At 38.0% G+C, this 21,529-nt stretch overlaps 1 protein-coding gene across 6 annotated transcripts in view; it reads right to left on the bottom strand.

Annotated features, from left to right (window-relative positions):
- Positions 1-276: 276 nt before the first annotated feature.
- The window catches only part of bckdhb (branched chain keto acid dehydrogenase E1 subunit beta), a 35,123-nt gene continuing 13,870 nt past the window's right edge, over positions 277-21,529 (bottom strand). Inside the window, exons 7-13 of one of the 6 annotated variants that reach the window (XR_007483720.2) lie at positions 19,686-19,783; positions 18,781-18,891; positions 9,698-9,784; positions 6,119-6,270; positions 997-1,060; positions 866-905; positions 277-497 (exon numbers count right to left, since the gene is read on the bottom strand). Coding sequence is in view for 4 of the 6 variants with exons in the window: in XM_049729546.2 (XP_049585503.1) it covers positions 6,130-6,270; positions 9,698-9,784; positions 18,781-18,891; positions 19,686-19,783 (437 nt within the window). In the remaining 2 variants the exon portion in view is untranslated. Of the gene's footprint in view, positions 1,061-3,094; positions 3,490-5,449; positions 5,791-6,118; positions 6,271-9,697; positions 9,785-18,780; positions 18,892-19,685; positions 19,784-21,529 lie in introns of those variants that run through there. The other 5 variants (XR_007483719.2, XM_049729546.2, XM_049729545.2 and 2 more) reach the window with 5 other exon arrangements.

The raw sequence follows: 21,529 nt of genomic DNA on the forward strand, positions 1-21,529 counted from the left end.
CATGAACAGGTAAATGTTTAATGGGGCAGTGAAGCTTAGGATAAATGGAACAAAAACAACAGATTCCCTCATCAGTCTCTAGTGGAGTATCATACACAAACCATTTACTGGAAGAGCAAAAGGTTACAGATAGGGAATTGAACTCATGGTTTTATTTCAAATGTGGCACACGTTTTGTGGTTTGGAAAGGTTTGTTTTCTGTCACCGAGGTAAGATTTGTGTGTAACACATCATTATTTATTTTTTTATATAACAAATACCAGCCACAGTCAAAGGTGCTGAACTCACTGCCTTTTATACATGTCCAACAAAGTTATCACATTCTCACAAAATGGGAATATATTAAATATCCAGTTTAACATTACTTTCTTGTAATTCAGTGAACCATTCCAAGTCTTAGCTGGAAAAGAGGGCTGGGAAGACAGATGCAGTGGAAACACGTCTCTGGGAGGACAGACTGCGGCTATTGTCAGTTTCCCAACATGCACACAGTACTTCTGTTAACAAATCACCAATTCACAGAATTAGCTTTTTTTTATCAACTTGGTACTATATAAGTCAGATGCAGATTGATCTGAGTAAAAATTGAATAATGATACACTATATAAAAGGTAGAAGAGGCACTGCAAGTCAAAGACAGGCAGACACATGAAAAGCAAGCACAGTTATTTGTCCTACAGTACTGTAAATGCATTCCCTACCACCCGGGAGTCCTGAGATCACCAATTCTGGGAATACCAGCACTGAAGTTGCATCACAGTACTTGCTAATGTATTGGGTGAAATCATGCAATTGACTAGGAAGCCATCACACAAAACCCAAGGAACTACCTGGATCCCATGTGACTTGACTGAAGCTTGCCTACCTTCCCACAGACAATGTTGTCCTCAAGTACAGATTTAACCCTATGGTTTGGAGAAAAGCAAGATATGACAATCCCTTCACTGTCTAATGTTGAAATGGATTATATTTCAGGTTAAAGAACTCGACAAAGACCTCCAGTTGCAGTTCTGCTTTTTCAATGAGAAGTGGAAACTGCTGTCACCAGTGCCTGATCTTTCTGTCAAAAAAAAAAAAAAGTCTGAGCACGGTTCTGATGATAAGCAGCAATGTAACGTAACAGTTGTCACAAGCCAATAAGTCAATCTCATGATGCAGACTCCTGGTAATAAGAGTGTCTTTCCATTAAGGTTAAACTGTGAACATAAAAAAAAAAAGAAAAAAGTATTTTCCTTACCAAAATAAAAGGAGGGGTGGAAAACAAACACTTCTCCATGATGTCGGTGTCAAATAAACTGATATGACATCCAGTTTGTATTTTCTTTCTGAATCATTCACTTTATCGTCATATTCAACTCCCAGGCATAGGCTACAATAATAAATTACCAAAATATCCACTGGATGGTGAAAAATACATCCTAGCAATGTTATGAATTTGTAATGATGCTATAAAACATTACCCAGTAAACCATTCAAGTGCACAAGAGGCCACGTGACAGGCTAAGCGGTTTGATAATCTCTAGTTATCTCTGGTTTCACATTATGTACCACAGCATCTTCACCTCCCCGAGTTTCATGGTGGGACATACCACCCCTGGTTTGTGTGTTTTATGTAAATATAGTGTGTAATGACACACTGTTGGGAGCACAGATGATATTGTGGCCTTCCTTCCATGCAAGGGTCATCGTTGCCAGCCCGCCCTAAAGGAGGGGCCGAATCACCACTATGGTCAAAGGACCCGCTTCCACGCTGACCAAAATGACAGATGAGTTCATATCTCTAATGTTGATCTCATTTTATTACAGAAACCTCCTGAGAATATGATCCGAATCACACATTTACACATACCTATACACTTGTAATCTAACCTCTAAAGATGTGAATTACAATACGTCTCTGGAATTTCTTATTTTAATTTATGTGCCTAAGCCCAGTGGCCAATGGGGTACAACATGTGTTAAGTAAAAGTGTTCTGTTGTTAAAGTTGAACTTCTTATGAGTTGATAATGCATTAAGCAGATGTTCCTGCATATTTCAACACAAACATGGTCTGCACAGTCAGTGGTCAATAATATGTATATTTGTCTCCGCGGATGAACAAACTATTGGTGGCACACAATGAAAGGTTCTGGAGAGAATGTCCTCTACATCATCCCTCCACACTTGAGGGAGATGTTTTTCTCTTTTTTTTTGTTCTTTTGCCCACATTCTCTCGATGACTTGAACCATGATTCCCACAATGGCAGGAATCCCACAAGTGACAGTCAGTTTGAGAGAGTAGTAATTGGTCCATGAATAATTTTATGTTTATCTGCAGCAAAGCGTATTACTCCGGGGAAAAGGACATTTTAGACTGCAATCTGCAGTTGTCTAATTGCACAGTTCCACTCAACAATTTTGAATATTGTTTAAGGCCATGCTAGACATCATTTAAAAAAAATTAAGTCAAGCCATCACACGGAAATTATAGTAGTCTCCGATTTCAAAACCAGTTATCAGTTTGTTGTGTCACCTATACAGTATATGAAAAGTTCATGAATTTATTTGGGTTGACAGTCATAATGGCCCTCCAAAGGAAACTATGACTACGATGCGGCCGATACGATATGATTGTGAGGATAGACAGGTTTTTTATGTATTAATAAATATTCCTCATGACTCACCATTAATAACTGAGAAACTAATAAATTATTTTTAAGGACTGATAATGTAAAAGTGAATGCTATAAGGAATTTGTTGTTACAGTCAACACACGTTGACAACCAATGTTTTACTTTTGGGAGAGACTGACTAAAGAAAAATAAAACATAATCCAAAGCAATAAATAAACTCATCTAGTTGTTAAACACATTGAGGATATTCTATAATTATCCCATTGTGAGGATGTGGTAAGATAAATTATGTTCAAAATGTTCTTGACACTGTGGTGAACTCCATCACTACAGTCTGCCAGCCAAAAAGTGTGCACACAGCAAATAAAAAGACGATTGTACCACTCAAATGTGTTCATTGATTTTTTTTTTTTTTCTAGATCCCTAATGTGTGGAGCAGGACTTGGGGTAGGGGTTGAAAGCAGTGACAAGTATGCAGGAATTAAATGACAGAATGCCATTTTATTGCAGAAGACTAACTCAAATACAGTAAAATATAATAATAGATCATGTTGTCCTCATAGTTGCCATCAAGGACATTATAGAATAAAGTTTTCTAATCCAGACGTCATGTAAAGTTATTAGCTGTGAGGGCACACAGGGACACGGAGTCATCTGGACACAGCTTCCTTACTGGATGGTCAACAAAGTGTCTTTTCTTGGCTGCTCTCCACTGAAGGAAGAAAATGGGGAGCTCGCCGTTTAGGGCTTTCAGGAGCTGGCTCTGGAACAAGAGTGGTTGAGATAGTTGAAGTGAATCACTTGGCCATGATGACAGATGAGGCGGAAAAGTTTTGCTGGAGTGAGATGGCGAACAGCGGGGATGAGCGCTGACGTCTGTTGGATTTGATTGAGAATGTTATTAATGGCTGAGGGGACCTCAGGCCAACTCGCCAGTGACTATAACTCAAAATGAAAAGTAAAAAGGGAAAACCAAAGTGTGGCTGATTCAAAGCACTCCAGTTCGCAGGGTTATTGAGCCCTCCTGGAAGCAATCAGGCAATAGCGTAGCCTCCAGAGTCACGTACGTCTGCTGAGCATTAGCAGTGGATTTGAACGACCAAGAATTGGGGTAAAAACGATATAGCGTTAATAATCTGGATCACTGATATTGCTGGCGGTGTCCTGAAGAAGAATAGCAAATCTGTTTTAACGTTAACAAAGCTAGATTGGACACACCACACACATGTCAAAATCACACAGACATGCCTTAAGTGAGAGACGTCTGTGTTTTGAACCTATGCACTGAATTCTGACAGAAGCAGCTGTCTGCTCTCTGCTGACAGAAACACATTTTAAACACATGGTGAACGTACTGGCTCGCACATTCAAGCTCAGCCAACAAACATAGCAGTGCTCCATAAACACTTCTGTGAAGCTAAAAGCTGCTAATGTGAATACAAGAACAGTAAAGATCGGGGTCTGTATTGCCTAAATAGGGAAATTCACTTTATTGAAGTTTTGCAGCCCATTGCAATGATTTTGAATGTCTTTATTTAGCGGCAGAAACACAGTTAAATTAAAAAAAATATATTTTACATATGTTTGTGTGTGTGTGTGTATATATATATATATATATATATATATATATATATATATATATATATATATATATATATATATATATATATATATATATATGTTTTTCAATGATTCTTAATAAAGAAAGCCCTCCATACGCAAACATAAACAACCAATTTTTATGATCAACTGTGGAGCAGTGGCATATGTGCTGTGCAAAAATGCTCTAAATTTAGGTAAGGATCAAAACATTGTGTGGTTATAAAAAGTATCTCACTATGAATTTTATTTTTAACATGTAGACACGCTAGGCATTGCCAAAGAAAAAACACGGCACCCATCAAATGTAAAATAAAACTGAAAACGTTAAATCACAAAGTTTTCTAAGTAGTTTACTTTCCAAATACGGAAAATGCGGTACTCATCGACCTTTCTGACTTTTTGAAACTGATTTATTTACTGGTTCGGTCATTGTAAAATCAAAGCAGATGTTTGCAAATGTTTTATTTTGATTAAACACATAAGATCAGCCTGCTTTCATGAAGGGCTACAGAATTCAGAAAACTAGTAGTTTCTTGTATTCTTGCACTCTTGTACGCTGCTGTGACAAGAACATTTCCCCACTGTGGGATAAACAAAGTTCTATCTAATCTAATCTAATCTAATCTAATCTAATCTAATCTAATCTAATCTAATCTAATCTACAGTTGAGAGGCTGAAATGAAGAGCATTTGGACTACCAAAATAATCATCAAAACCTCCAGTTTTAAACATGCCAAACCAACATTTTTAGTTTTTGGGAAATCACTCAAATTGACGTCTGCTCTTTGGGGGCTGACCACATCCAACAACCCACGTACACAATTGTAGGACAGCTTTTAAATTTTCACGTTGGTTTGTGAAAAGTCAAACTCAAATTTCAGTGATTGCGAAGACTGTCTTGCTGGAAAATACTTGTATAAATAATTTCAGGGCTGTCGAGATAATTTTTTTTGTGATAGCAGCTGATATGACGAGAATGAACGAAGAGACTGTCTAGGTGGAAAATACTTGTACAGGGTCCGGCAAAATTATCTGACACATTTGCAGGTTTAATTAAATTCAAATAAATTAAGGAAACAAAAAAGTTTTTTTTTTATTTTCAAAAAGTACATATAATGTAATTTTGTTTTGTGTATAAATAATTCCAGAGATGTCGGGATAATTTATCTTGTGATAGCAGCTGATATTTAAACCTCCTTTTCACCTCACATGAATGATACAAATTACAAACTAATCACTGGTGACGTTTATTCACATTTATTTGAATTAAAAGCCTGATTGGAATAAAAATGCTTCATGTGCACACCCTACTTAGAATATTCTGACTCCATCAAGCCCCTCCCGATGAAGATTTTATTACAAACGATAAGGAGTGGTTTATCTCAATTGATAATTCAATCGGCGAGTATGAAAACACTCATTCCGAAATGTCGAAATAAACGTACCTTGACCACAAATGTGTGTGATGTCTGTATTCACGTTTCTATTAGTCTGGAAGCTAGTACAAGCAGAAGACTTGGCGGGCGCAAGACTGAACTGGTCTGGTATGAAACATTGCAGCTCCATGAGACAGCGCTAACATAACAGCGAAAATGGGAAAAACACATTAATTACTACTAAAGTAGAAAGAGATGGAGCAGTGCTTTATTGACATGGAAGTCAAACTAGAAGAAGATTTCTACTATTATTTTCTGAAAATTTGGTTGATTTGCGCATGTCAAAATAATTTGTTCCAATCGAGAGTGTGACGCATGAACACGCAAGTCCTAATCTGATCACTATTTTTAGTGTCCATAAAAACTGCACCCGACTGGCTTTAATATACAGTATAAAGTACATGCAGGAAATCAGGATTCTTCCTCTCCAAAAATCAAGTTAAAAATTTTCATGAGTCCTCCCTTACCATATTCCACTTTAGAAGTTGATCATCTTCTTGATTGCTTCAAAGCACTTCCACTTGTCTGGGATGTAGAATGGTTCGAAAATATGAGGGAAGGGAGTGTCATAACCACACACCCTAGTAATGGGAGCCTCCAAATTAAGGAAACACTCCTCCTAAAAAAATAAAATAAAACAAGAACATTATGAATACTGGATAAAAATGGTCCACATAATTATGCATGTAAACATAATAAATGAAGCATGTTGTTAAGAGGCTGAGATGATAAAGTACTGCTGTATATATTTTTATTTGGAGCTTCTCTACAAATGCTTTGCATTTTGCTGGGATGGCTTTGACAACAATGTAATTTTATAAGTTATACTTCATTGTATTTTTAATAAGTTCATTGTTCTTTGTCATCTGATAGCACGGCACATCTTGATTTCCTAATTCTTCCTTGCAAAATCTTTCCAAATGTCTGCAACTCAGGATGTCTTGAGAGCCGGAAAAGCATGAGCTCCTTCAGTGGACACCCCATACTCAAACACAAAATGTATTTGACCCTGTGGCTATGATATACTGTATTACAGTGTAACAATATATTTACTGATCAGCCAACAAATTCAGTAGCTCAACAACATTGAATTTCTTTTTATATTTCAGGCTACAGAATGACACACATGCATTACATGTACTCTCTGCAGGCCCGAACACTATCAAAAGCACAGACCTACATTTACAACTTATGAAGGAGTAATATTACAGTCTTTTGTCTTTCGTAGTGTGTATCTTGGCTTCCAGACTTTTGTGGGTTAATCTTTTTTGTTCAATTGGATCTGAGCTTTGATGTGCTGCCTTGGACATATTTTATCCAACGCCAACAGAACCTCAAGTGCAGGCGTTGGCAACACTCGCACCATTGAAATTGCTGGATCTTCATTTAGCCAATCCGATTGTATATTATCCTCCAGAATGCCTTTTTGCAGGCCTTGTGATGAGTGAGGTTCGTCGCTCTCTCATTGGTTCAGCTATGTATAGCTTCAGATTGGTTTGTTCGTTAGGTTTAACGAAAAAATAAATGAACACGTCTTTCCATTTAATTGACGAAATATGCATTAGAACACCTTTAGCTTTAGTTTTGAATAAGCTTCTTATGACATGTTGAGCTTCTGCTACTTTTTAAAGTGGGTAGTTCCACTGCGCAAAACTGGAAGGTTATTGGAAAAATGCTGTGATTTATTCTTGCCATTGGACACTCAAAGTCTCTTGGGGGCTATGGGGCAGTGGGCTGGCCCGGGCATTTGGTTTCTGCTTGGAGATTGGATGATCTGTCCAAGGTGGAGTTGAGCTTCCTGTCATTAAAATGACCAGCAGCTGCCACTGATCTTCAAATATATGAAATGCTCTTCTTTAATTCCACAAATACACATGGAAAATGTGGGTGAAAACTTGATACGTGTGCATACGTGCAGGGGAGAATGCTTGGAAGAAAGAATATAACTATCCGTGAATCTGCAAAGTTATTTTTAGTAACAGTTAATTAACACGGAAATTTGAATCAAGAAATGATGTGCTATATTATTTGTAAAACAGATTAGACAAAGCGGTGGTGGAAGCACTTCTACAGTTAGTACTGGTGTATATGTATATAAAAACTGAAACATAAATGAGTTCGGTCACTGCCAATGACAGTTTGTCATCTGTAGCATAAGCCTTACATTCAGTAGTTGTCCAACAAAACTGTTAAGCACTGTGTGTCATAAAGTGACAATTTTGTCATATATGTAGGTCTTAAGAAAAAAAAGCGTTGAGCATGTAAACTTCACACCCCTGCTCCTGCATAATGGCCTTTCCTTACATGTTTGCTATTTTGAGTCTTCATCTGAATACAGACGTTCAAGGCTAAATACTTGCCATTTGTTGTATTTGAAATTAAGTGCAACGAATTGGGACAATGGGTTGAACACACGCTCCTTTTCATCCCTTTCTTTGCTCTCAGCCTTTGAGTGGAACACAACTAGACAGATTCTTTCCAACAGACTGTGGTAGATCCAGACAGTAACCAAAATATACGAGTAAAACTGTAACTCGATTTTCCAAATCTTTTCACTTTGCTTAAGAATGTTGTATTTAGTGCTAAAAATATCAAGACAATATGGGATGAAGAAGCAGCTTTCCGTTTGCTTTCTCTGCTCTGAATCTGATAGTAAATTCCTAAACGCCCTATGCTCCTTGGTTCAGGATTGTGTTCACCCAGCAAATATTCCGAGCGTACTAAAATATGTTACGAAAAAGTATATGAAACGAAATATACATTGAAGCAAAACTGCTGTATAGAAACTGACAATAATCTGGACATTTTAGAAGATAGAAATGTATTTACCCCTTAGTTCAACAACCTAATCTGTTTTCGTTACATCATGATCAAGATTTTGATAAGACAACAGCTTGCTTTCTTCTGTTGGCTGCCATTAGTACTGGTATTGTTCTTGAGTTATGCCCACACGTACTGTTTGGAACCATACTCTTGGCACAGTTGGAAACGTTTGAGCAAACTGACTGCACTGAAAGATGGAATTTGCATAACACATGGTAGAGACACATACACGTGCGTGCTTCAACTGCTTGTCCTCCCTTTTAGCCTATTTTAATATATGAATCTATGTGAATTTAGATTGAGTAACTTTGATAGAAGAGCTTTAGTTCTCTGCTGGTCACTCAGTAAATTTAAATGTCACTGGAGAAGCTTGATGAGTTAAAACCCCTACTCAACAGCTATTTCACTTGATTTCCAATGGGGCAGTGCGGTACATGTAGATTTGATAAAAGGACTGAAGGAAGCTGCAGTAATGTAACTATTTTGCACTGGACAAAGAATTAATGTTTGTGAGTTGTCTTATGTTTCGGCACTATTTATGTATGAATATTCAATAAGATTTTGTTGCCTATCGAGAGCATTCAGCTCGGGGACGTTTGCAAGATGAAGATGCTTAAACATTCTTTGTTATGCTTTTCTTTCCTCATTATATTGTAAACTTCACCTGTGCATAAACCATCCAATAAATTCAATAATCTGACATTCTAAACAAAAAGGATGTCTATCTGCCTTAGAATTCTACAGGTTTTAGGTTTTGGTTTCTTTAAAATACAGAATGATGTATGAACTAGCTATGATGATTACGAGCTATGGCAGTAACAGGCAGAACAAATTCTCTTTCACTAAAGGTACTTTTATGGCATGTTTGTTCGGTAGTGTTCTGAGAGATTTTATTTTGAATACAAAATATGTGCCTTGGCTCAATAAAGGTTGGGAATCACTTCTAAACCACGTCCAAGAACTGGTTGGACAAAATACGGCATGGTCAAATTACAGTCAGACGCAATGGAAAGCACCATGAGTGTAACTAATACCAGTAAATTCAAAAGCTTCAGAGAAATTAATGAGAACCTCGGACTCACGCAGCAGTGCATACAATGTAAAAGGCACTCACTATAAGTGAAGGGGACAACTACATATATTGTAACATATTGTGTGCGTGCTTCATACGGTTAAACTAACATTATATGACACATTAATCTCTAAAATAGCTAAACACTCACTTGTACTGTAGAGCTGATTTCAGCAGCAAACCCTCCAGTTATTGGGGCCTCATGACTAATGAGCAAACGTCCAGTTTTCACCACCGACTGCAATACAAAGACACAAAATACAAATGATTGCAGATTCTCTACACAGAATGAGTCTTAAAATGCAAAGATCATATAAAATATGTTTAACATAACTTGAATAATGTTTAATTAAAGTTATACGGTTAATATATGCATAATTGAACATTTACTAAAACTGAAATGTACACAGCTAAAGCTTTTCACAAACAGTTTTTAAAGAGGATTTGGTCAAGAGTGTAATGCTAATTTTAGCCAGTAACTAACACCCTGAAAATGGTCTGCAAATAACCTCAGCGAGACAGCATAATAGTTACTGGGCTGGTGGGCAGGGGAGACTTTCATCAAAACGCAAATAACTTTATCTGCATACCACAAGAAAGTCATCACTGTTTTGTGTGTGGTCTGTTTCTTACTCTGGGTGACTTTGAATGATACGTGTGGTGAACATGGGGATGTGAAAACTACATAAAATGCTACTGTTGATCTTTAAGTGATGTTACCAATGATGTACTGTAATGGATGATGTACTGCATACTCCATAATGCTACAGCAGCTTGCTTCACGCAATGTGTGTCTCTGTATAACAGTGGTTGTGCGCATGTGTATGTGTGTAAAGTGCATATAATAGAACTTGATGAACTTCAGGAGTTATTTAGGCTGGTGCATAGGGTTAAAGGGACAACTATGGACATTAGAGGTCTCAGCCTTCCATGCGCAGGCATTTGGGTTTTTCTATAACCTGCCATTACCCCATGAGGATGCCTCGGCTCCACCAGTTATTGGTCACAGGATAAAACTAGTGGTGTACTATAATCTCATCCACTTGCCACTGGTCCAGACCAATGCTATGCATGTTCCTTGCAACTTACGAAAACACTGTATTGTAGTTGTCTCTTTCAAATGGCTCTATTTAAAATTGCTTTCATGACAATTTTGAACAGGAATGGAACCAAGTGGCATGCAGGCCTCCACCTAACTTCACTGAGCCACCTTCTGAGAATCTGATTTTGACAGCAAACTGATACATTTTGGGTCAACTACTGTATTTTCCGGACTATAAGCCGCTACTTTTTGCACAGGCTTTGAACCCTGCGGCTTGTAGTCCGGTGCGACGTAGCTATGGATTTTCGTGATTTTTGTGATGTCTCATACATTCGTTAGTAAAAAGCTTGTGGACCGCTGTTGTTCCTTGCTGTGCATTGCTGGGCGGCGGGATATGTGACCAGACACACGGTCACGGGAGAAGAGTGGTGTGTTGATCGCATGTAAGTCCGCCGGGCACAAATGACACGAATAAGAGACGGAACGAGATCATTACTGGAGAAAAGGAAGCTTTTATACACAAACCCTCATTATGGGGGACAAAAGAAATGCATATGACACCGCTTTTAGGTTAAAGTAATTAAAATAACGGAAAAAAATGGTGCTTTGTCTCTCAGTCCATTTGAAGATTTAAAATATCCTAGTAATAGTTACAACATATAACTACAGTACCAGTAGTTAAAATAAAACACTATATGTTGCCACAATTTCAAAGCGTTAAGGGTTAGGTGATGAAAACAACAGAAACCATTAATTTCATTACTGACAGAAGGTCTGTCAAAGACTAAAATGCCAAATAGCATGCAACTGCCTTAAACCCAAAAGCAGTGTGAATGCATTCAGGAGACAATCAGCTATAGTTGTAAATAGTAGTGCAGTCAGCTTGGCCTTTTATTTGTCTTAAGGGAATCACAGAAACTAAAGCATCATATCGTTTTAGTAGGAGATGAAGCCATAGGAAAATACCTGGACAAAGGTTGACGAGTTTGATGGCTTTAAAAGGGGAAAATTCAATATGCAGACAGAGGAAAGGACCATAAATATTCAAATCTCAAAACTTGAGACCCCATGCTGGCATGTTTTTATGACATCCACATGGTTTATATTTGAATAACAGCACATATCAAAGAACACTTCCTTAGAAAAAGCTAAGAGTAAAGAGTTGGTTGTGTAAATAAAAAAATATTATTCAGGTTTAGAAGTCAGACATCATAATCACAATCGTATTCCTTGACCAAGTGTTAAAACACAAATACAAGTTGTTTCCAGCAGTTGGAATTGCTGTAGTACTCCAGTCAAAAAGCCACTATAACAAAATACACATTAGGACAAAAACACAAGTGATAAAGGTGATAAAATAATGTAACATGTCCAGCAATGTGGTGATACTGATATAACAATAAAGCGAATTATGCAGTTATGAATAGGATGGGACTTAAATAAAAATGAAGTCATTACTTTTTCATATCAATACTTCTTAATTCTCAATCCAATTCCTCATCAATTCTCCTATCGATTGTCATTGGGTGAAGGATTGAAATAATGTGATCATTTATTTCATTACTATTACATTGTACTGTATATGATAAAATAATACATGTTTGCATTGTGTTTGGCGATATAGAAAAGGATATTTCATATCCTAATGAAGTTAATTTTATACCCAGATAATAGCTGATAATCATTATTCTTGATCATACTCTTAATCAGATTGTCCTAGCTGCACCAGAGCACCAGCCGTTCCACTTATTGTTTATATGCAGATAGGTCGCGATCGTGACAATGAAGGTCAAGGAAGAAGTTGCTCCAACCAGAGTGCGTACATTTGACGAAAGTACGAAAGTGACAGACCAAAATTTCTGGGAAAATCTGCACGACAGAAAAAGTGTGCAGCAACACGTCTTTTCTGATTTAAGCCTCTGCCCTGACAGAGGGCTCCTGATTGTTGGGCGGGGCAGCAGCTCGGGTGGCTTGCACATTACTACTCATTGTGCTATAGGGATGTCATTAGATGCCAGAGTCGTTTCAAAGGTCGCAAGCGAAATGTCATGCTTACAGCAATTCCCATACACGCCCAAAGTAATGAGCAGCATGGAGTTTCATCTTGCCACAGCCGCTCCAGCCATGCTACCTCTATGATCAGTCTCTTTCTACATCAGTATGCTTCCTGCTTCTGCTTTCCCAACGCAGTCGTTCATTCATAATGTGGTTTGTCTCATCCACGGGTTTGTTCTTGGCTCCTCCCTTCACCATGCATTTAGTTTGCTTTCATGAAGTCCGTGTCGTCATTTCCAGCACTCCCCACAATGCAGCCTCACCAAGGTTGGCAGTCAACGACCTGGCACCCACTCAAAGGCGAAGGTCACAACGCTCACTTTCCCATGGATTATATATTGAATCACACACATAGGCAGACGAGAGTCTCCAAGAGCCGACTGCAACATGCAACCAAACACATTCATACTCTTGTATGTGAAATACACGCCCTGAGGCACAGACGCAAATGGCTTTTCAAGAGCTGCTTATTGTGAGTTACAGAATCTCCTTTGACTGCCATATGGCTATGATAATGTCCTGTTGTTGTCATCTTTGTGTTGTTCAAAAAAACAAAAACAGAATGGAGTAATTTGTATCAGACATGAGTTTGGTACACTGAAAAAAAATCTGCATTTAAAAGAAATAGCATAGACATTGGTTGCATGGATTAAAATCATATTTCAACAACATGAATATTGTAAGATATATTGTATGTAGTGTGTATGAATGTACATTGTATGTATTGTCTATGAGTGTGCAATCTAAAATTTAGAAGCAGAAAAGTAAAGGTTCTAAAAAAAACAGATCTGAAGCAATCAAAGATTTCCCTGTGCTATTTTGGACACTTCCGCAATGGGACTTAAAACAAATGTGCACTTTCTGGTAACAACTACGATGACTTAAAAACTGTGGTCATGACACCCCCAGATACACGTGCACATTTATGCGCGCACAAAACACACACACCAAAAAAAGAGTAAGGAAAGAGTGAGGAACAGCTTCAAAACAGGGCAGAGGGCCAAGCCTGCCTCTGAAAGAGAAGAATGCCAGAAGACCTCCGACTGAAATAACTGCTAACATTCTATGAAAACACATTAAAAACAATTTAAGTCAATTACACACTGACACACACTTACACACTACTTGCCTGTCCTACTCCACCCTGCATTGGTGTGTATGCCTTACAGTACAGTAGTGCATATTTCTGTGTACTGTACCTCACAGACTCCAGAAGGTATGAGCTGATGGAGGACCTAACGCTGCAAATCTAAATATGTACGTATATAATGATATTAGACAAAGCTTCTGGAAAATAAAGACACAGTAATTCTTTAGGGCAGATGGAAACTATGATACAGGCAAAAAGTGAGTCAGTATGAAAAGCAATTTCTCAGTCCAGAGTGGCCATTAAATTGACTTGTAATCGAGAAGGACACCAGGAATAATGGGGAAATCCTGCACGAGTGGGAACAATCCACAACAACAGTTAATAAATTGGTTCACTCCAACGGAATGAAATCTCCATTCATTTATAAGGTCATGAAAAATGCAACAAGTGTATACACACAGTAAGCAGGCTATATCCAACTGCAGCTACATAGCCTTGATCAACAAATGGTGAATAACAAAAGGTCACATTTATTCTGATTAAAAGCCTGATCGGAATAAAAAATGTTTTATGTACAAATCCCATTCAGAATACCTCATCAAGCAGAATGGCCCCATCAAGCCCATTCCAATCTATTCAGGACACGAGGTTATGTCTATTGAATCCGACCTAAACAAACCGTCTTTACAGTGCATGTCTGTGACATCAGGATACACGTTTCCGTTATTCCCGTAAATTAGTAGAAGAGCGAGCAAAACCGACTCAACCGGCCCAGATCTCAGACCAAGGTTTGGTTCTCTTCAGTGGAAAATACATAAAATCCAGTCCAGTGAGGCAGCAGCCATTTCATACTTGCAAATAGCTGAGTTATTTTGTACCATAAATACACAAAGTCTATAACATCAGGAAATAAATTAAGATTAGCAACAGAACCGGGAAAGTTCATTGGGAAAAAAAACAACCAATGTGGTTATTTTGTTGTTTATGCCAAGCCCTTGGGAGTTGGTTTGGGATGGAACATTGAGGAATTTATTATGAAAATTAAACATTGTAAGAGCACATTTTGCCCATATTTAAAAAGGCATTTCTGTCATACAACTGGTTAGGGTTAAGAAGTGTGTGGTGACTGGTCCTATGTGGCCCTTCAGTAGCACTGATGAAAAAACTGTGGCCCACTTTAGCATTTAAGATGCCCATCCCTGGTCTAGGCTCTCTTTTTCCAAACCAGTTTAACCACAATGCCAGAAGAACGAGCTTTTCGCTTGTTTACTGTAAATAGCTTCTTCAGGTAACGTACATTATATTACCCACAAATTATAGGAATGTTTTTGAAAAGTTCACGGCCTACTTAACAAAATAGAAAGAAATATGCATGTAAGTAAATTTGTCATGCAATGTATATTTAACTCCCCCCAAAATTCTAATCAGTCCATATTTATACCAACCCCATCGGATAAATCCCAAAGTCAAATGTATTTTTCTCTGATGTATTTTCTCTCCTTTGCATGCACAGTGACTGACATCTCTGTTTTGCCTCAAATGTTTGCTTACTTTCACTCCACAGAGTACTCCTGGTTTGGTCCAAAGTGCCCAGTTAATGCTGTAATTACTGACAGAGACAACAATACAAACACAGGGAGTGCGGCCTAAACCGTTGGTTACTTTCTTCCTGTGCCATTCTTTTTTTTTAACTTTTTTTTCCAGTGTGAGGAACAGCAGGCCAAACACATAACAATTGTTGTGGTAAGCCAGCAAGCACATGCTGGCTGACACCCTTCAATTGAAATTGAAAAGAAGGAATGATGGCTGAGAGCCGGTGCTAATCGGTCACAGGCTGCCTAAACCATCCTTGATTCAGCTCTAAATTACAGCACAGCCAATTGCTACGCTGGGTGACAAATATGGCCACTGCATCTCAACGTGAAAACAAAATACATCTGAGTTTTAAGTAGACTTGTACAAAATTCCTTTTTCATTTCAATGTCTATTTAGTCCTGTCCATAAGAATCTAAATTTAATGTATCAACTGTACCCTAAGAATCTTGTATGTTTCATTTTACTGTGTTGGGGCAACAAACATGCAGTAAACCTGATAAAGGTTTGTCCACCTACAAAAGTAGAGTTACATAATCAGATTACAAGGTGATCTTTATACCTGCCATTGCATAAATCAACATTGATTTGATTAAAAATGTCTGCCTGATTTTGCCCTCCAAACATTTTTTTAATTCAGTTTATTTTTCCATGCCTGCTGAACAAAACAATGAATGTGGAATTATCCAATATTTTCTGTAGTACATCATAGCATCTGCTATTAATGGAACTCGTCTTTGTCTCAGATCGTTTCGAAATATTAGTGGCCCTCAAATCTTCAACCAGACATTTTTACTATGCTATTGAATCTCTGCCATAGTCTTAGTGTGGGGTTCTTTTTGGATATGCATAAAATATTTGGTTGTCTTATTGTTATCAGGTTCCATATTAAAGTTACATTGTGAGAAAAGTCCTTGCAACACGCAGTGCAGCGTTGACAAACCCAGTTATTGTACATCTGCTGGGTGCAAGGACTATTCAACTCGAGAGTGCCATCACGGCGGTGTTGGTGGAATGACTTCACAGTGCTAACAGAAATAGACCAACCAACGGGAAAAGCATTAATGGTACTTCCTGGTGGGCCGTTAAGCAACCAACCAAATATGGGCCAACTTCCAATGTGGGCACTCATCTTGGCATTCTGCCTCGTGGCAAACACCATGAAAACTAAGTATAGTGTGAAAAGGCATTAAAGGTAACTTGTCACTCATTCCAGACTGATTCATAAGACTGTCTTTTATGAGCGTTTGTCCCATGTAATAATAGTATAATATAATAATAGTCGGAATTTTCCACAGTTCTGTCTTGAAGTCCTTAAGTGATTCCTTCTGCAATGGGGTCGACTTGGTTCAGCCAATTTGGTTGCATCATTGGAAGGACTTTACAAAATACTAAGAAGGGGAAAAGCCTCATATGACATAAGCCCCAGTTGATGATGCCAGTGGTTCAAAAACTGACTGATACTAATAAGATTAATAATTAACTCATATTAGACCTCAGTTTAAATAGGAACATTTCAGAATTTGATACGCAAACCACATTCAATCACTGCAGTACAAATGAATATACTCTATTTGGGGTTTCAATGGGCTGTCAATATCCCTTGGCTGAAAAACAAAACGAAATCCTTACAACAAAAGCTGAGCATCTTCAGTTTCTGCTCATTTGCGGGCTGTTCTGCAGTTTGTTTGTCTGCTTTTGGGGTTGAGATCAGGTGACTTTACTTGGCGATGAACAACATTCAATCTGTTTGCCTTCAAATAGTCATGGTGTCCTTCCGGTTAAGTTTAGGATGACTATCCATCAATACAATGACAAACCATCCAATCAGTTTTGGAGCATTTGGCAAAATGTAAGCTGGGCTAAAAGCCCCAGACACTTAATAAATCATTGTGTTCATTCTTTCAGCAGTCACAACATCAATACCAGTAATCTTGTTCAATTAACAGTCATACTAGCTTGACTCAATAACATGGCCACAACCGATTTGGAAGGCATTAATGGACTAAAACCTGTTCATTTATTTTTCCATACCCCGTTTCTTCAGCTTTAGATATAACTTGACTTTGGTTTATATGAATTTCCAATAAGTCTAACTGTGGCTTCTCTGTACTTTATACCCAGAAGATTTTTGATTAAAGTACATATATATGTATTCTTTTTAACCATAGCATTCTTGATGTATGTTGGTCTTATTTTAAAACGCCAGAGAAACTACAGTGGATGATTGGTGTACAACTGTTTTACCAAATTGGTGTACAACTGTTTTACCAAAAGCGTTTTGTAGTTACAAATGACCCAAAATGAAATACTTTGCACCCTATTCTAGTAATCAAGCCAACTAAGGAAGTAAAGGTATGAAATGGATTCTTTTTACCACCGTTTTTGATTTTATAATTTTACATTTAGGTCCTGCAAGTGGTCTTCATACAAATATTAGCTGTAATTTCGACTTATAAATCCTGTGCATCTTCCAACTCTGCGTACATTTTTTTTGTCATAGCAGAATTGTAGGAATAGTACGCTGGTGTAAAAACCTGAGTAAGGCCACACATTTTGTGCCTTTGCTTGAATTAGACAATAGCTTGATTGAAGTTTGATTTTGTGTGCGTGCGTGCATCAGGCACAAAGATACCATTCCATTTTATGGCGTTTTAATAAGGAAGTAGTTTAAAAATACTGCGGTTATTTGAAGAACCCTTCCAAAGTGACAACCACTACTGCCTGTGCTTTCACTTCCAACTCACACCCTATTAAATTACTCCCCTGGTAATGAAATTCCATCCAGGGTCTTCTGTGCTGGCATTAGCATTTGCTTGCATAGTACATAGCTGAGGACCATGAAAACTGGACAGCAAATATGCAAAATGAAAATGTAATTTACGTTGTGAATCAGTTGTGTACACACGACGCATGTGGAAGTGAAACAGACAACGGACAAAAATATGTTATGCCAAGAAAGAATGGCTTCACTGTACAAAAACAACAGCTAATTATTAGGTGAATAATTTGAGATTTTAAGCTATTCAACTTAAGAAGGCAGTGTTTTTCTTTCCCTGAAAGATGTAGGTCACGTCACGTTTCTTATAATAAGGAGAGAGTTGCTAACCCACTTTTCTGTGGCCATTGCTGCATGGGATGCTTCAATTTACTTCTTAAAGGTTGTTAATGTATTTTTGTGTTTGACCATATTGCCATACAATTGCCACTATTTTCCAAACAAAGTTAATGTTGCGATAATGTAATTGTTTGTAAAACTTTCAGGGATATGGGTACCCTATAATTTTGCTGAAAGACAAAGATTATTTAATTAATGATGTTACAAAATAAAACAAGAACTGGTCATGCAAACTGTGAAATACAGTAAATAATTGTTAAAAAAACTGAAAAATTCTAGCCAGGATAAAATAGTCATAACCGCCAATATGTTTTCCAGAACTATATTGAACAGTACCTTGCAAACAGTTTCAACATCCCATGGCAGGATAGTGCGAAGGTCAATGACCTCACAGGATACACCCAGTTTCTCCTGAGCCATTTGTGCCACTTCCTTCATCACATGTACCTAAAACAAAAAGCCTACATGAGTATGATGATTTTTTTTTGGGTCTTTAAATAATTATTTTCTGTGACCGTATCAACAGATTATAGGTACCTTGCTAGTAAAATACACCATCATTTGAGTTTACATTATTTTCTGAAGGAAAATACTTTGTCTGTTCTTCTGCTTCTCAAATTCCACTCCTGTACTTTTCTTCCACAATTAACTTAGCTGGCCAGGCAAATGAGGACATGTGAGGTAGGAAACAAAGAAATGCATTTCAGAAAGGAGGGCCATTGTTTCCACGACTTTCCTGGATCATCTCTCTTGCCAAGTCATCTTTCAAGAATAACACTAGCTATGATAAAGGTGTTTTCTGTGAGTCCCATGAACCCCCTCTCAGACTGCAGGTACACTAGGGCCCGGGTAAGCCAGATAAAGTGGCTGGGAACAATCAAACTGAATCTGACTCCTGGTGAGTAAGAGTCTCTGTGATACGAAGCTGTAGAAATCAAAGCTCACTGATGAAAAGACCATCAACAATGGAAAGTGTGTTGCAGACATATGTCGTTAAGAGATAGAGAGCCTAGCACAGCTTTGGTTCTAAGATGTCTCCGCAGATATAATCTAAGCAAGCCATCTCAGAGACCCTGCAGTGACACAGGAGACTAGTTTATAGACTTAAAATTAATCCACTGGCTTTGAACATTACATGTTGTTGACGCAACTCCTTGTATCCACTGTTCCAAAGATAGACTGTAACTAAACTAGTCAGCTCACCCACTGAGATGTTGTCAATTATGTGCTGGATCACGTACCTGAGTACCCCAGGCGATCAATGTGACATCACTTCCTTCATCCACAACCTCCGCCTGTGAGAGTGGAATAGTGTAGGTTTCTGTGGGAACCTGCTCCACTGCAAACACACAAAGATCAAGAGATGCATTCCATACTTGCAAAGATATCCAGCAAGTCGGTCATGTACAATGTTATCAACCTGTACTGGAGCGTCAACAACAGAGACCGATTTTTGATGACTTAAATGTTTCAGGCATGTCATTTTGTCCAACAGCACTATGTCAGATTTTTTTCAGAATAGGTGTCACAAAACCATGCTAGAGCAGCTCACCAGACCTGGCACTGTCTAAATAATTTCCTCTTGCCTAAGCACATGGAGGTTATCAAGGAGACCTGTTTTAAAGATCTAGACATAATAAAGATGGCCGTGACAAAGAAGCTACAGAGAAGAGGCTGGGCGAATGTGTTCGGAATTTGAGGTATGATTTGAAATTTTGTTTTGACACCATTCGTGGAACCTGTCTGACACATTTCCTATATGGCAAAGAAATATTGTAACAATGACACCATAGAGTACTTATTATCAGTGCATCCATTCAAACAGCCATTTAATATACAACTGAACCTTTTCATATTTTTACAGGATTGCAAAATATTAAACGCTTATGGTTTATTGTTATATAGTTACAAATCCGCGAAGGGTATGGACAAGGATGAGTGGAAAAATAGAGGACCACTGCAATAAAGACTGAAGAAAGAATTGTCACGTCCGCGCTTGGCAATGGAATTGGAAGGAAAACAAATGTTCGAAAACATGTCCTACTGTTGTAATGTTGTTTATGAAATTGATGACACTATCACCCCAATTAATACGCAAGGGTAATCAGGATTTCCCGTCAAAAAATTGTGAAATTAACTACAGTATTAATTGCTGTAAACCTATGAGGAACTCATCTAATCTACTGGCTTATGGCAGAGAGGCCATAGTGCTCAGAGAACTTATACATGAAGAGAGAGAACGCTCAAATTTATCATAGAAAGGCCCAAGTTCAGGATCCAGAATTGCTTCCCAAACCTTCCTGCTGTGAGCCAGCAGTCCTCCCCAGAATGGTGCTCTTGATAATTAGATTATTTTATTCTCAGTTGTTCATAACATCAATAACATGCAGATACATACTTATGAGGGTTGATACAGAACATATTTAGCACTCTGTGGTGAGCAAGATACTAAAATTACAAACCGACTAACTTTAATACAAGAGAAGAACCACTAATAGAATGACACGACCATCAAAAACACATTCCTCCAGCAGTACATTTTGTCTGGCCGATTTCAAAGGCTACCACATGCTTTTTCCAGAACACCATTGCCTAGAAAAGACCGCCTTTACTTTTATCAGCACATGTTTGAGCAATGATATTTGCCAGCTACATGTTGACTAATGTTGCAGCAAAACAGGGTTTGTCCTAATGGGGAGGACTCATATTCTTGTTGCTTGAAACCCCATAGAGTGCAACTCACCACTGTATATGAAAAAGCATTGAGACAGGACTGTCACGTCCTGGAGATTTGTAGTACATACAACATTTATACTGCAACAACATGCAAATACATGTGTTTTCCAAGACTTGTTCACGATTAAAGTTTTAGGTGTCACAGAGTGACCTGAACACAAACAGACTCTCACATGTTCAATCAAATCAAATGAATTATCCTATCGAATTTTTCATAGAAGAACTGAGTAATTGGATGGCTTAGCACAACCCCACTGACTGCCATATGTACCATATGCAGCACTTGTAACAAAAATATTTGCTTGCAACCCCAAATGATGTCTTACATTACTTGTGGGTCAAGGTACCC

Source organism: Syngnathus scovelli, chromosome 9 (genome assembly GCF_024217435.2).
Source record: "Syngnathus scovelli strain Florida chromosome 9, RoL_Ssco_1.2, whole genome shotgun sequence".
Lineage (NCBI taxonomy): Eukaryota > Metazoa > Chordata > Actinopteri > Syngnathiformes > Syngnathidae > Syngnathus > Syngnathus scovelli.